Source organism: Genypterus blacodes, unplaced genomic scaffold (assembly GCF_046128005.1).
Source record: "Genypterus blacodes isolate CSIRO-AG114 ecotype Tasmania unplaced genomic scaffold, CSIRO-AGI_Gbla_v1 ptg000158l_1, whole genome shotgun sequence".
Classification (NCBI taxonomy): Eukaryota; Metazoa; Chordata; class Actinopteri; order Ophidiiformes; family Ophidiidae; genus Genypterus; species Genypterus blacodes.
The window spans coordinates 509,208-522,500 of record NW_027466959.1 but is presented as its reverse complement, the minus strand read 5'-3'; the positions used below and the strand labels follow the sequence as shown (position 1 = coordinate 522,500).

General features: G+C 46.1%; 1 protein-coding gene across 1 annotated transcript in view; it reads left to right on the top strand.

Annotated features, from left to right (window-relative positions):
* Nucleotides 1-3,460: 3,460 nt before the first annotated feature.
* nsmfb (NMDA receptor synaptonuclear signaling and neuronal migration factor b) overlaps nucleotides 3,461-13,293 on the top strand; it is a 36,786-nt gene continuing 26,953 nt past the window's right edge. The window contains exons 1-2 of the mRNA XM_076167376.1: nucleotides 3,461-3,531; nucleotides 12,618-12,679. Of these exons, the coding sequence (XP_076023491.1) occupies nucleotides 3,461-3,531; nucleotides 12,618-12,679 (133 nt within the window). The remainder of the gene's footprint in view (nucleotides 3,532-12,617; nucleotides 12,680-13,293) is intronic.

Below are 13,293 nucleotides of genomic sequence, written 5' to 3'. Positions count from 1 at the left end.
TGTGTGTGTGTGTGTGTGGGTGTGTGTACAAGCATGCGTACAAATGCCTCTGTTCCTTTGCTTGTGTGCGTGTGTGTGTGTGTGTGTGTGTGTGCCTGGGCATCGTGGACGGGAGTAGGAGCCACGCAGCAAAAACCAGATGGCTGCTTAAATATTAATACAGGCGATTTGTTAACGTGCCGTCTCACCACTGCTTGACGGGCCTCACGTGCTGTGGGAGGAGCTGAGGCGGAGGGAGGGGCGGAGACAAGGAGCAAGGCGGGAGAGAAGAGGGAGAGCAGGGCAGCCAAGTGAGGATGGAGAGATGGGAAACATAAGGGGTGAGGCTCCTGGTCTCAGTGTTCTGGGCCTTCAGTGGCTGTGAGCAGTCGAGGGCACATAGAGGTCAGCTTGACGAGCTTCATCACCCCTGGACTTTGTGTGTGTGTGTGTGTGTTGTCATTAATTGCAAATCCTGTTGGTCCTTCAGTCATTCTTTCAGTCTGCAAACTGTTTTTTTTTACACTTATTTGTATTATTTATACAGGTGCTAGACTTCTCTGTCCTATTGACGTTCTGGAGTCTTGGGTCTGAATCAGCATCTTGTCTGCTCTTTACTCTCTGTCTCTGTGAATACTATAAGCCTCTGGGCTGATGAAGCTCCGCAGCTGTGACTGGAAAGCTGATGAAAGAAAAGCTGGACTCACTTTTTTATTGTTTTATTACTCAAAGGAAAGATATCAGTTCAATATTCCATAGCGTGTTGAGATCTTTCAAACCACCGATTCAAGCAGAAAAAATCAAAGTTTGCAAGTGTGGCAATGATTGATTTGTGCTAAAATGTGAAGGTGGATGCTATTTCTAATAATGTCTGCTGCAGACTTGGACTGGACCAGAGATTCTTTTATTCCATTTGTGTCTGATGAAGACGTTGGCAGAGCCTCAGCTGCATCGGTTCCAACCAGGAGCTGTAATGTGGGCGCACGTATGTAATGCCACTGATGTCATCTCCTCCTTTATGTCTGTGATAATGACGCCGCTACCGAGCCTACTCAAGTCTTATCCAGTGAGCCAGATCTCATTTGGAGTGTGTGTGATGACAGATAACACACTTCTACATCTCCAGGACAGCATTAGTATCATTTAGTAGATGGCTGAAAGCTCCAGATTGGACATTACAGTTTTAGGATGTTGATAAACCGTATTTTCCGATAATTCTCCATGTGTTTTGTTTGTTGTAGCAGCCTGTGACGTCCCTTTACATTATAGTGGCTTCACTGACCCTATAGCATTGAAATGTGGACGTATAGTGGAGCAGAGACTCTTACAGCAGAGAGGCATCTTCACACCGTCGCTCGTGTCCATGTGTGCCTCGCCCACGCTCCTGATTAGCAGACACATTCTGGAGGCTTTTTCTTTTTCTCCCTCATTTTAAAGGGTTTGTGATTCACAGTTTCAAACTTGGACTTGAGTGACTATGCCAAGTGAAGTGTCAGACTGGATCTATACCTCTCGCTGTGCTGCATATCTGCGGCGTGAGCAGCAATCAGCCGACGCTGTTTGAGTTCTTGAGATGAGAGATGTGATGTCACGTTGCCTTTTAACTCCAAATGATCTCAGAACAGCAAAGGGACGGAACTGGACGAGGCCCAGGCTGCATGTCGGCATATTTGTGTCATCACAGGAGGGTGGAAGGAGGTTTGCAGGTCATCAGCGTTTACATCAGCTTCTAATAGCAATGCAAAGAGGTTAATGTTTGGTTAAAGTCAGTGGTGTAAGGACTGAGTCGAGCCTATAAGGACAGAATTCACAACCATGGCTGAAGGTTGATATTGTTGTTTATAATGATCAGTAACATTACATGATAACATTGTAAGGATTCAGCACAAACTAGTTTAAAATGTAACTCTGACTCAATAGATTTCATAGATTCCATAGGAATATTTCAGTTAAATTACCTGTTTACTAATTGTTTTTTTAAAATAGCTCTTTCATTGCATACCCAAAAATATTCAATTTTTTTTTTTTTTTTTTTGCAAGTTTGATGTTTTTTTTTAATTTTAATTAGATACATACAGTGTGAACCTTATTACAGGAAGAGAATAAGACATAAACACACAAGTAACACAACATCTGTGAGGAATAAGTCAGATACACATTGTCCTTACAACACACACACACACACACACACACACACACACACACACACACACACACCATCACCATCATCATCATCATCATCATCATCTTTCTCTTATTTGCAGGTTGATGAGAGGTTGATCTCCTTGGCTAATAGGATTATCATTTCCTGTTTTGGAATCCCAGTGTAGCCTTTAGTTCCAGTATGATGTATGAACCTGGGTCAGCATGGGATTGGAACCTTATTGTCCCATCATGACACCCAAACATCAACACAACATTAGCCTCAGGACCCACAATGCCATCTGTTCAGTCCGTCTCTTTACGGCTGCTCTCCAGATTGCCATGAAATTTGATTTGGACTCACCAATTACCAATCCTTACTAAACTGGGCGACTCCCTCACCTCTCCTCCGCTTCCACCATGAGGTCAGATCTCACCCACCATGACAGAATATTTTGACAACCACTGTATTGTTGTTCCTGCTGACCCTGACCTTTGCTCTGACACCGCTGTCACCCCAACAATTTCCAAAATTAAAACGATGTCAGTCAATTTCCGCAAAATAACAAATATAAAATCACTGCTTTATCGACATCTCACACATTTTGCTTTTAAAAAGAGCAAAATCACCATGAAGCCCACTGAAGGTAAATATGACTCACACTCTATTAATTCGATTGAATTTAAATGTAGTGTAAGAGAGCGCACAAATGTAAACAAGGACATTTCAGCTTAGAATAGAACGGAAATAGAATAGAATAGAATAGAATAGAATGTCTTTATTGTCATGTCAACAACATAGAAAGTGCAGTCCTTCTCTGTGTGCAACACACACGCACGCACGCACACACACACACGTGAACAGAGAGGCTGGACAGCAGTGCTCTCACCTTGCTTGTCACACCCACTTGACGCCCTCATACATAAATGAATATATGTGTGTTTCATATACTGTATGCTCAGGGCAGGAGGAGGGAGGAAGAGGAGGGAGGAGGAGGAAGATTCAGGAGGAGGAGAAGGAGGAGGAGGAGGAAGGCAGATCTTCCTTTTATGGTCTCAGCTTCCTTCCTCGCTGGAGGCTTCAGTTGGATGAGGAGCGCAGATGAAGCGCAGCTCTCAGCCGCTGCGCTCTGAAGCCGCACAGATCCGGATCCTCACCTGCTCTCTCTCACACACACACACGATGGCAGACATGACGGAGTCCTAACAGTCAAACTCGTGTAGCTCGGGTGCTCCTCACAGTTTGATCGCTTGTTGTTTTCCCCTCGCTGCTTGTTTCCCCTCGCCGGTGACTCTGGAATGGTCCGCGGTTACTCTCCTGGATTGTTTCCTCTTCAGCATGGGAACTGCGGTGTCCAAAAGGAAGAGTTTGAGGAGTGACGCGATATCTTCCGTGGCTGCAAAAGTTCGGTGAGTGTGTCCGCAGGGTTCGGGTCAGGTTCGAGGGTCCAGATCAGGTCCGCGAACCCGAACCCAAACCCCCCCCCCCCCCCCGCCGCCTTACACACACAGCTGCTCCAGTGTTGTGATCGCACCGATGATAAGTTCTGGATAAGCTGTTAGGCGTGTGAGTGAAATCATTTATAAAATCCAATTAACTGCGATCAAACAGCTGATTAGCTCGTTTATTATGATGCGTGACAAACCTACAACCCCGCTGTAAACACTGTGGGTCCTGATGTCTACTTCTACTCCGAACCTCTCTTTACTCAGGCGCTTCACTATTTCACCAACGTTTGTTTGTAAACCCATCTTTGTTTGTACCTAAGCTGCTTCTCTCCTCTCATGAGTGTGTGAGTGATAGAGGGAATAAACGTTTCACCACATCAGCGTGATGAAGTGGAACTTTGAGTGTAGTGTGTCTGAATGCACCTGGAGTCACAGCTCAGCCTCTAAGCCTTTATTAAACCTGATCAGACTCAGACTCAGACTCAGCCTCCACATGTTTGGCTTCGGCTCAGTTAAACATTCAATTACATCTGGGTTCATTCGCATTCGTTCGTCTGGAAGCGAGCTCCAGTCCTGCACAGTGAGGAAACACGGGATTCAAGCATAAACACAAGAAAGCTCAGGGTGTTAGGATGCAGACTAAGTGTGTGTTTGTGTGTTTTTAACCTTTTAATGTGATGCATAGATATAAACACAACTTCCCAGGTCAGCTGGACTTCATCTGAGTAATCCTAAGGACACTTTTGTGTTTTGGTGTTGATGAGTCACACACTTAAAGGTCTCCTCCCCGTCATGGGTGTCACATCAGTGTGTTCTTGGTTCGGATCGTGCGGGGATGAGTCACGTTGTCGAGTTGATCTTATGTCGCCCACTTGCTGACTTCAAAAAGCCCGTCTGATATGTGACACACTTAGGAACAGGACTCTCTCTCTCTCTCTGTGTGTGTGTGTGTGTGCCAGCGCTGCGTCTGATCCCTGCACCTGCTTGCTGTCTTAAACACACGCACGTGTCAACAGCTACACACACACACACACACACATATGCTTACACACCAGCACAAACACATGACTCCCCATCCACCTATGCCCCATCCATCCACCTCCCAACTTGATTAGTCTCAGCCTTGCGTTGGCTCTCTGTCCTTTTCCCACCCCTCTCTCTCTCTCTCTCTCTCTCTCTCTCTCTCTCTCTCTCCCTCTCTCCCTCTCTCCCTCAGGCACAGTTTCACAGCTCACACTTAGCTATGCATAAATCACACAGATCACGGCCAGCATCCCAGACACGCATGTGGCCGGCATCCAAGGTAACTGTGTGTGTGTGTGTGTGTGTGTGTGCGCGCGTGTGTGTGTGTGCGTGTACATCCCACTCCATCAGCGCGTGTGAGCAGCCGTATAGTTGAGCGGGAGTTTAATGGCTCTCGCTGTACAAACTGGATTGAGCGGCGCCTCCATCCTGCTGAGCCCAGGTAGAAGTGTGTCACCTCTTTCTAACAAATCCAATCCCGTGTGTGTGTGTGTGTGTTTGATTTAGTGTGAATAGCGTTGCCATAAAATGATCATCTAAGCTTATAGGACCTCACTCTCCCATCGACCTCCATCAGGTCTCGGCTGGCGGAGGCTCGTTACAGATCTGTGCAGCTGGTTCTAATATCTCTGCTGTCTCTCTCCTAAAAGTCCTAATCCTTCATGATGCCTGCTGATGACATATTTACAATGTTTACTGCATGATGTGATGATGACTAATAGTCGTTTTGTGAGCGTGACAGCTCCGTAAACAGCTCCCCTCCTTTATTTGTAACAAAACACACCCAGCTTACATTTCTACTGTTTGCTTGAAAGTGAGAAGATGGTCCGTCTCTCATCCCCTGGGGAGGATTTTCAAGTCACGTCAAGTTTATGCAGCCCCAATCTAACATAGGGACGTCTCCAAAGGGCTGCACAGGCCCGAGCACAAAGACAAGTCCTGGCATTCCTGCATGGAGGAAAGAAAGGGACGGAACACAAAAGAGAGAAGAAGAGAGAGAAGCAGGCAAATAATGAGACAAGGAAAGGAATCGATCCCTGAGATGGAGTCGTTCTGAAATCATTGCAGTCAATGGGACGGACAAGAACACAGGAAGTGACATTAACACAGTCACACCTGCAGGTAGAACTTTAGAGAATTAGCCTCTTTCCTCCTCACTTTGGTGTTTCTCAATCACATCATTTCTTCTTCATCAGGCCGGCCAGATGAAGAAGAGCACACAGCGTTTACTGAGAACATCTGTAAGGTGTGTTCAGGTTCAGATTAGACACAGTGAGTGGTTTCAGAAGTAAACGCTTGGCGCTGCCATCTGATGTTACCTGCCGCTTAGTCAAGGTAGCTGTTACCTTCAACCGTGTAAACATTGATTTTAATATTTGGAGTGCAGCTCGTTCTCCTCGTGCGTTCGGCTCTTTCTCATTTTTTATCTTTGTGATTGTTGGCGGTGGCGTCTTGTTGGCAGAGAGGCGTTCATCAGGAGGAAGTGTCTTTGTACACAGAGATGGGATGGAATGATCGCCCGGCCAACATTTAAACATTCTCTCTCTCTCTCTCTTTTGCATTTTTGTTCTTTGCAATGCTAAAATATGAGCGAAATTCCTGTTAATGTGTTTTGTGTCCGCTCTTATGGGAGGATTGCAGAGTGAAATATTGCTATTAGGGTTAAGAAGCCTCTGAAAGCCTTTGATGTGCTTGTTAGGTCTCTCTGTGCTCTGCTCTGCTCATCATTGTGTGATTAATATCTGTTTTTTTAAAGGAATTAGCATGAAAATGTGGCTTTTTAATGGCCCAACTGCTCCCTCGTGCTGTTCACAATGAGTGTGTGTGTGTGTGTGTGTGTGTGTGTGTGTCTGTGGACGCGGCGCCAGCCAAACACAGCCTGCATCTGATCAACCAGCAGATAGAACAGATAATGGAGAATAATGTGTGAGCACTTCAGACCACCTTTACAATTCCAAGACCAAGACTGTTTCTGTCGGCGCAGCACAACAGCTGTTTGTCCTTAATAGTTTCCACTTTGGTGAAAATGGAATTTCATGCCTCCTTTCCCCCGGGACTGTGTGACCAGAGGGGACTCGTCCTCAGAGCTGCACAGATTAGATCCAGCCACGGTCCACATCAAACATCTGGGTCACCTCTCTGCACAACTAGCCACAACAAACTTCTTTATTATTTGAGTGACAGCACGGCGAGAGAGAGAGAGAGAGAGAGAGAGCGAGAGAGATGTCATGCAGGTGTGTGTTGATCCTCCCACGCCACACTGGAACACATAACCGACATTAAATAGTAATAAAGCCCATAAAAGGAAAGATCCTCTGTGATGAATGGAGAGGAGGAGCGTTCCTGCTGGGTCAAGGTTCATTAGGTCATCCCTGAGTTCTGCTGACCTGGGCTGCTCCTGCATTAGCGTCATTACCGATCCTGCCTCCCTCAGCTAACGGCTCCTGACCTGTCATTGATCTCATTCGTCACATTTCCATAACTGTGACATAAGCTGGAGCGTCAGACGAGAGACGGTGATGAACAGGCGGAGGACTGACTTCACATTTTGTTGCGTAATCTTAGAAAGAAGAACTTCTTTCTGACATCTTTGCTGCAGTTTCCTCCGTGGCCGAGCAGAGGAAGAGAGGAAGAGAGGAAGAGAGGAAGAGAGGAAGAGCCACATGCTTTATGAATGTGTTTGGGCCGACTGGCAGAGTTCTGAACCTTTAGTTTGAACGTGAGTGAGTTCTGTAAAGCACAAAGCTCATAACCTGCCCAAGGCCAAGCACCTCCAGAGAAATATATTATGCTTATTTTGCGCAGCAGGGCAATAAAGCCGTGTTATTGTGTCTTTAATAAAGGCCCGTATGAACACAATGTGTCAGGATAACAACACAAAGGTCGGGCCGCAGCTAAAGCCCGGGCATGAGGGAATAGCTCCACACTTGTCTGCTGCAGAAGAGATACTTTACATGCGAGTTGTTCCCTCCAGTGCGTATTGATGGACCCGCTTCCAGTCTCAGGAGAGATAAGGGTAATTGCCTGACTCATGGCCTTTGTTGTCAGCGGGGTGCAGCAGAGCAACACAGCTCAAGTGCTGCTTAATGAAGTCATCAGCCTTTTACTGGCCCAGCTTCCTGCCTGTGTTGTTGATGGAGACGCTGGCCGTCACACACACACACACAAACAGAGGTGGCCGGTGACAGATGATGGAGGATGGAAGCGGGGCCTGACCGGAGCCGTACACCTTCATCAGCTGGGACAAAGAATCTGCATCTTCGTCCTCCTTTCCTTTTGTTTCTCTTTGTTTCCTTTGCTTTCTTGCTCTTTGACATAGATTTACCATAAGTTAGACTTGTTCAGCACGGTGTAAAGGCTTTTGTGGTTGGTTGCTGTGTTAACTGAATCTGTTCAGAAGCAGTTCTTCTTCCCTGTGCTGCTCCTCTTCCTCATGCATCCTTTCCATCTCCACCTCCTTTATCCCTCCACTGTTATCTCACTATTATCTCACTCTACAGGTGTGGTTGAGAATCCTCAGGACAAAGTCAGCTTGGCCCTTAACCAGGCTGTTAATGAGCAAGCAGGCAGGAACTTGCCTGACTGATCAGACTTATTATGGAGTGTACCGTTGATACCTCTGGGGGTCAGCCCATGTGTGTCGTCCTCCTCTCATGTGATGGAGCTTTACGTTTGAGTGCAGCTGCAGGAAAACAGTTCAGGAAAGCTTAAATCCAATTCTTTCCCCCTCCTCAGTTCTTCATTGAGCTGCTTCAGTGTTTGTTGTATTTAAAGGCAACATGTGATCGGAGCTTTGTGCTTTTAAAAGGTTCACATATTTCACATTCCCCATGATGATCTAAATGTTTTCCCTGCCAAGAATTCAATTATAGAAAACATTAAATTTGGATTTTGCAATTAAAACTGCAGTTAAAGCTTTCATGCTAAATATTCATAAAGTGTCAGATTTTACAGGAATGTTTGTGATCCATACAGCCACTTAACGACAAGATGACAACAACTGGAATAAGAGTATTTGTGCTTAAAGCTGTTTTAGTTTAGTTGACTTCATTTTGATCAGTGACCAGCTTCAATCCAAAATTGTTGGTATTTAAAAAAGCCCCATCCAGAATCAGAGAGTTTGGATTATGTGGGTGGACATTCAGAGCTCCTGTGCTTAGATGCGATGTAGTGTGTATGAAGTGTGTATGAAGTGTGTATGAAGTGTGTATGTACGTTCCCGTGGCTCTGACAGCTTCCTGGACGTATCGTGGAGCATCAACACGCTCAGGCATCAAAATCCAATCCAGCAACTCCACCATGATTTTCCTGTTGTCGCTCCCTGACGAGGCACAGACAAGGGGAGAGGCTTACTGGATGTTTGTCACGTTGTTGTGTTTGTTATGAGTCATTCCTTATGATCATCAAGAGATGGAGGAGATGAAGGACAAAGGAGGTGAAGGGAAGAGGGAAGGAGCGGAGAGAGGATAGGAAGGAGAAAAAGACAGAAGGAGAGGGGAAGTCAAGAAGTCAAAGAGGAAGATTAGAGAAAGAGAATGAGGATAAGAAGGATGGGGGGAAAAGGGAGACGAAGGACAAGATCACAGAGTGGGCAGAGGTAGAGGAGGAGGAGGAGGAGCAGGAGGAGGAGGAGGAGGTCAGTGTGGACTTGGGCAATCTGAGGGATGAAGCTGATGTGAGGCGTTTCACTGAGTGATCGCTGACACGAGAGAGAATCAACTTCAATGAGAGACCTCAGGGACATCCTGTAGTAGTGACACACACACACACACACAGACACACACACACACACACACACACACACACACACACACACACACACACACACACTCATATCTCCGCTCCATCTCTCCTTTATTTGCTCCTGTAACGCTCTGGCTTTCATCGCTCTGCCTCTCTCTCCATCTGAATGCGTCCCCAGGCGTCCATACACTGTTCTATTCATATGTATTTCACATATATAGTCCAGCTCCTTCACACACACACACACACACAGACACACACACAGAGGAGGTGGTCACACTCCCCCCTCATTTAAGACTTTCCTCTTACATATAACACATCCCATATCGTCACCCCGTCGTCATCCCACATCCCACCCGCTGCTCGCTGACTTCTATTTCTGTCTTCTAAACACATCTTCCCCTTGTCACCAGGTTTCTTCTTCCTCCTCCTCCTCCTCCTTCTCCTCCTCCTCCTGCCTTTTTCACATGGCTGAAAACATGCAGGAGGAAACAGAAACCCCCCCCAAAGCAGCGCTGGCCCTGCCGGTGTTGAGGCCGAGTCCTGGCAGATGTGTGATTTAATGTTAAACTCTCTATTTTAGGATTCGTGTTCCGCAGTCGTTCCTCGGAGGGAGAAGCTAAAATAAAATCATTTATTGAACACCTGAGCTGTCTGATATGATAAAGCGTAAGAGGAAACAGCTTCTGCCTGAAGAGCGTCAGGCTGTCGTACCTGGAGAGCTGCAGGGAGAATAAATAAGATCTCTCTCTGCTTTATTTCTCTTCTACCCTACTGAGGACCAAATGTCACCCTGAGCATAAACTCACACGCAAACCAGATAAGGTTCAGGGTCCTAAGCTTGAATTTGAGGATTCTAATATGTAGAGTTGAAGGATAAAGATGATGTCATAGAAACAAGAGGGACAGTGTTGCCGAATTTCAAAACTAATTCTAAATCCAAGTCTCTTTCTATCTTGCCTCAGCTGTTAGGCCAGCATTGATGATGTAATGCTGCCTCTTGGACATTTCCTGTGAAAGCTCACTTTGTACAAATGGATTGAATTGATTGAATTTGCTGATGCCGAGGACCTCGTGCAAACAAAGGTGTCACATTAACCCCGCAGACCTTTATAACAGCAGGAGGGATTCATCATGTATCAACCAACAAAGGACTTTAGCAGCGCCGTAGAGACAGAATCTGCTCTCTTTACTGTAATAGGCTTGAAAATGTGTAGTTTCTTTGTGTGTGAGCATAGAAAGAACACACTTCTGCTCTAATAAACATGAGTCCAGTTAGGTAAAGGTGGAAAAGTAAAGCTAATTACAGGAAATGTCCCCAAACAGAAGCGATCAGGGGAACAAAGAGGCAGAAAGTTCAAACAAGCCAATATCCAATGTGTCAGTAAAGGACAAGATCAGTCATTTGCTAATTTAACATTAGATTGGCTTTAACAGAACACATGGCTGAAGCATCACATGTGCGGTGGAAGTGTCTCAGCTGTTTTGATCTTTGCAGCACTTTGTAGTAGTAGCAGACGGAATTTTTATAGGAGGGGGTGTAGACAGATAAAAGATTGAATTTTCCTCCTCATGTCTCCCCTCCTCCTCCTCCTCCTCCTCCATCAGCGTGCCGGGGTGGAGAGTTTGCACGCGGTGCGTCGCCGCTGCACGTGCTGCCTCATATTTAATTACTTAGAGTGTCATAGCAGGGAGGCATGGCTACAGAAACAACACAGCCATTCCATTTCACCGCAGCCCCCCCCGAGAATCGCTTGCATGTGCATGCAAAGGTGGAGTGTGTGTGTGTGTGTGTGTGTGTGTAGCCTAGATATTTGATTTTAAATGCAGCGTTGCATTGTGAGGACGTGGGAGACGGTGTGTGTGTGTGTGTGTGTGTGTGTGTGTGTTTGTGTGTTTGTGTCTGTGTGTGTGTGTGTGTGTGTGTTTGTGCATGCTGATGGTAGGAATGCTGGGTCAGACTGAGGGGGTGGGGACTGGATCCAGGCTCTACTGTTTCTCTTGTGTTTCTTCACGTACGCTTGTGTTTGTGTGTGTGTGTGTGTGTGTGTGCGTGTGTGTGTGTGTGTGTGTGTGTAAAGCCTGTGTTTTACGTTTGACTTGCAAATTGTAAGTATGTGGATCTTACGAGAGGAGAAATGGGTCGGCTATAAAGCAAACGACCAGAACAGCAGATTTGACTTTGACTTTGTCTTTCACCAATCACAAACAAATAAATCAAGAGAATCATTTCACATTAATAATTTCCCTTTGCCTCTTCTCTTAGAGGTGGTTGTTTTTATCTTGAAATCTGAAATCCTTTTGCCTTTGAATCCAGTGTGGAGCTCAATGTATACAGCCTAAGTCACCTTCCATGAAGTATGACGTCATGCAGATCTACACATCATGCTTCATCTGGTAACAATCGTGTTGATTGACCCGTTTGTGAAATCACGTGTTTGAAAGGAGCAGAGAGAGCCTGACCTCCTTCAGGCTTCAGAAGCCCAGAGCTTGAACTATTATTCATGAGCTAATCACAGTTATTCAAGGTCATCTGCCCTTCAGAAAGCCATATATTGAACACTTACTGCCAACCCAAGCCAGAGGACACAGGGGCGAGAGATGAAACCCTGCATCAATGAGCTCATCTTCATTTCAGCTACTCACTGCTGGAAATGAGTTTAATCACGATGCTGTTAGCGGCTTTAAAGAGATCCATTACATATAATATGCTTTATTTGAGTGAGAGCATCTTTATGTGGCAGTTAAATCTAAACCAAGCTAGCAGAGACACACAGCAGCGGTAGATTGAGTCGATACAAACGTGTCTTTGTAAAGGATATCGTATCTTACATTTGAGAAACGGTCTCCAACATGGACGTCCATGTTCTGCACATTGTGCCAGTTCTTCCGTGTTCCTGCCAACAAATCTCTGTGCTTACACTCGTCTGCCTGTGTTATTCCCACACTGGCACACACACACACACACACACACACACAATGCCACTCTCCCCCTGTGGGCCCTCATCATCTGCACCAGGGAGGGAAGCTCCAGCCTTTAAGTCCTCCAGTCATCATGTTAAGATCGCACAATCAATCACCGATTGGAATGAGGAATCTGCTTTATAACGTATGAGCTCTTACACACCAGCGATCAAAGTGGCCCGACACAAGCTGCCGTGAAAGCTATCATCCACTTGAACGCTGTCATGTGTCGACAGTCACCTAGGGAGGAGCTCAGACAGGTTGTTGTCATTTCTCCTGGCTCAGGGTTAACTGTCACACTTGTTGTGTCTCTGCAGAGCTGCCAGAGCTTTCGGAGAGTACCTGTCCCACACCAACACAGACAACCGCAACGGAGCAGGTAGGTGACGAGGACGCGGTGACATAACAATGAGATTGTAACTCCCCACAGACCAGGGACACTAGCGACAGCGGCGGCATTAGAGACTCGGTTTTAAAGTGAGCCGGAGTGAGAGCACGGGCGTAGAACACATGTGAGGACAGAGAGATATATTTAGACATCGCATGTTCAGATGCAGCGTTTGGCTCAACGTTTCTCTTTCCATTGTTTCCTGGGAGAAACATTGTAGTTGTGAGAATCTGTGCCAAGATGAAACCGTGTGAGAGTAATACCGTCTGCCTCTGACACAGAAGAGCCTCATTTATTTGAACTTATTTTATAATCTACCAAATGCTGTGTGAAGAGATAAATGTTCCCAGTTAAGCAGCTCTTCCTGTTTATTTATCCACATCAGAGAGAGGATCAGAGAGCTGATCTGCTCTCCTGGGCTCACACTTATTTACCAGCCTGCAGATTACAGCCCTTGGTATCAGGAGGGGGAAGCATACCTCCCCCAAGACCCTGCGGTATGGCTCGGCCCAATCTCTTCACCAAATCTTTCATCAATCTGCTCTTATCTCTCTTCTCCTCGTTCCTCAGTCAGTCAGGATTGTGTTCATAAGTTCTCCTCTCCA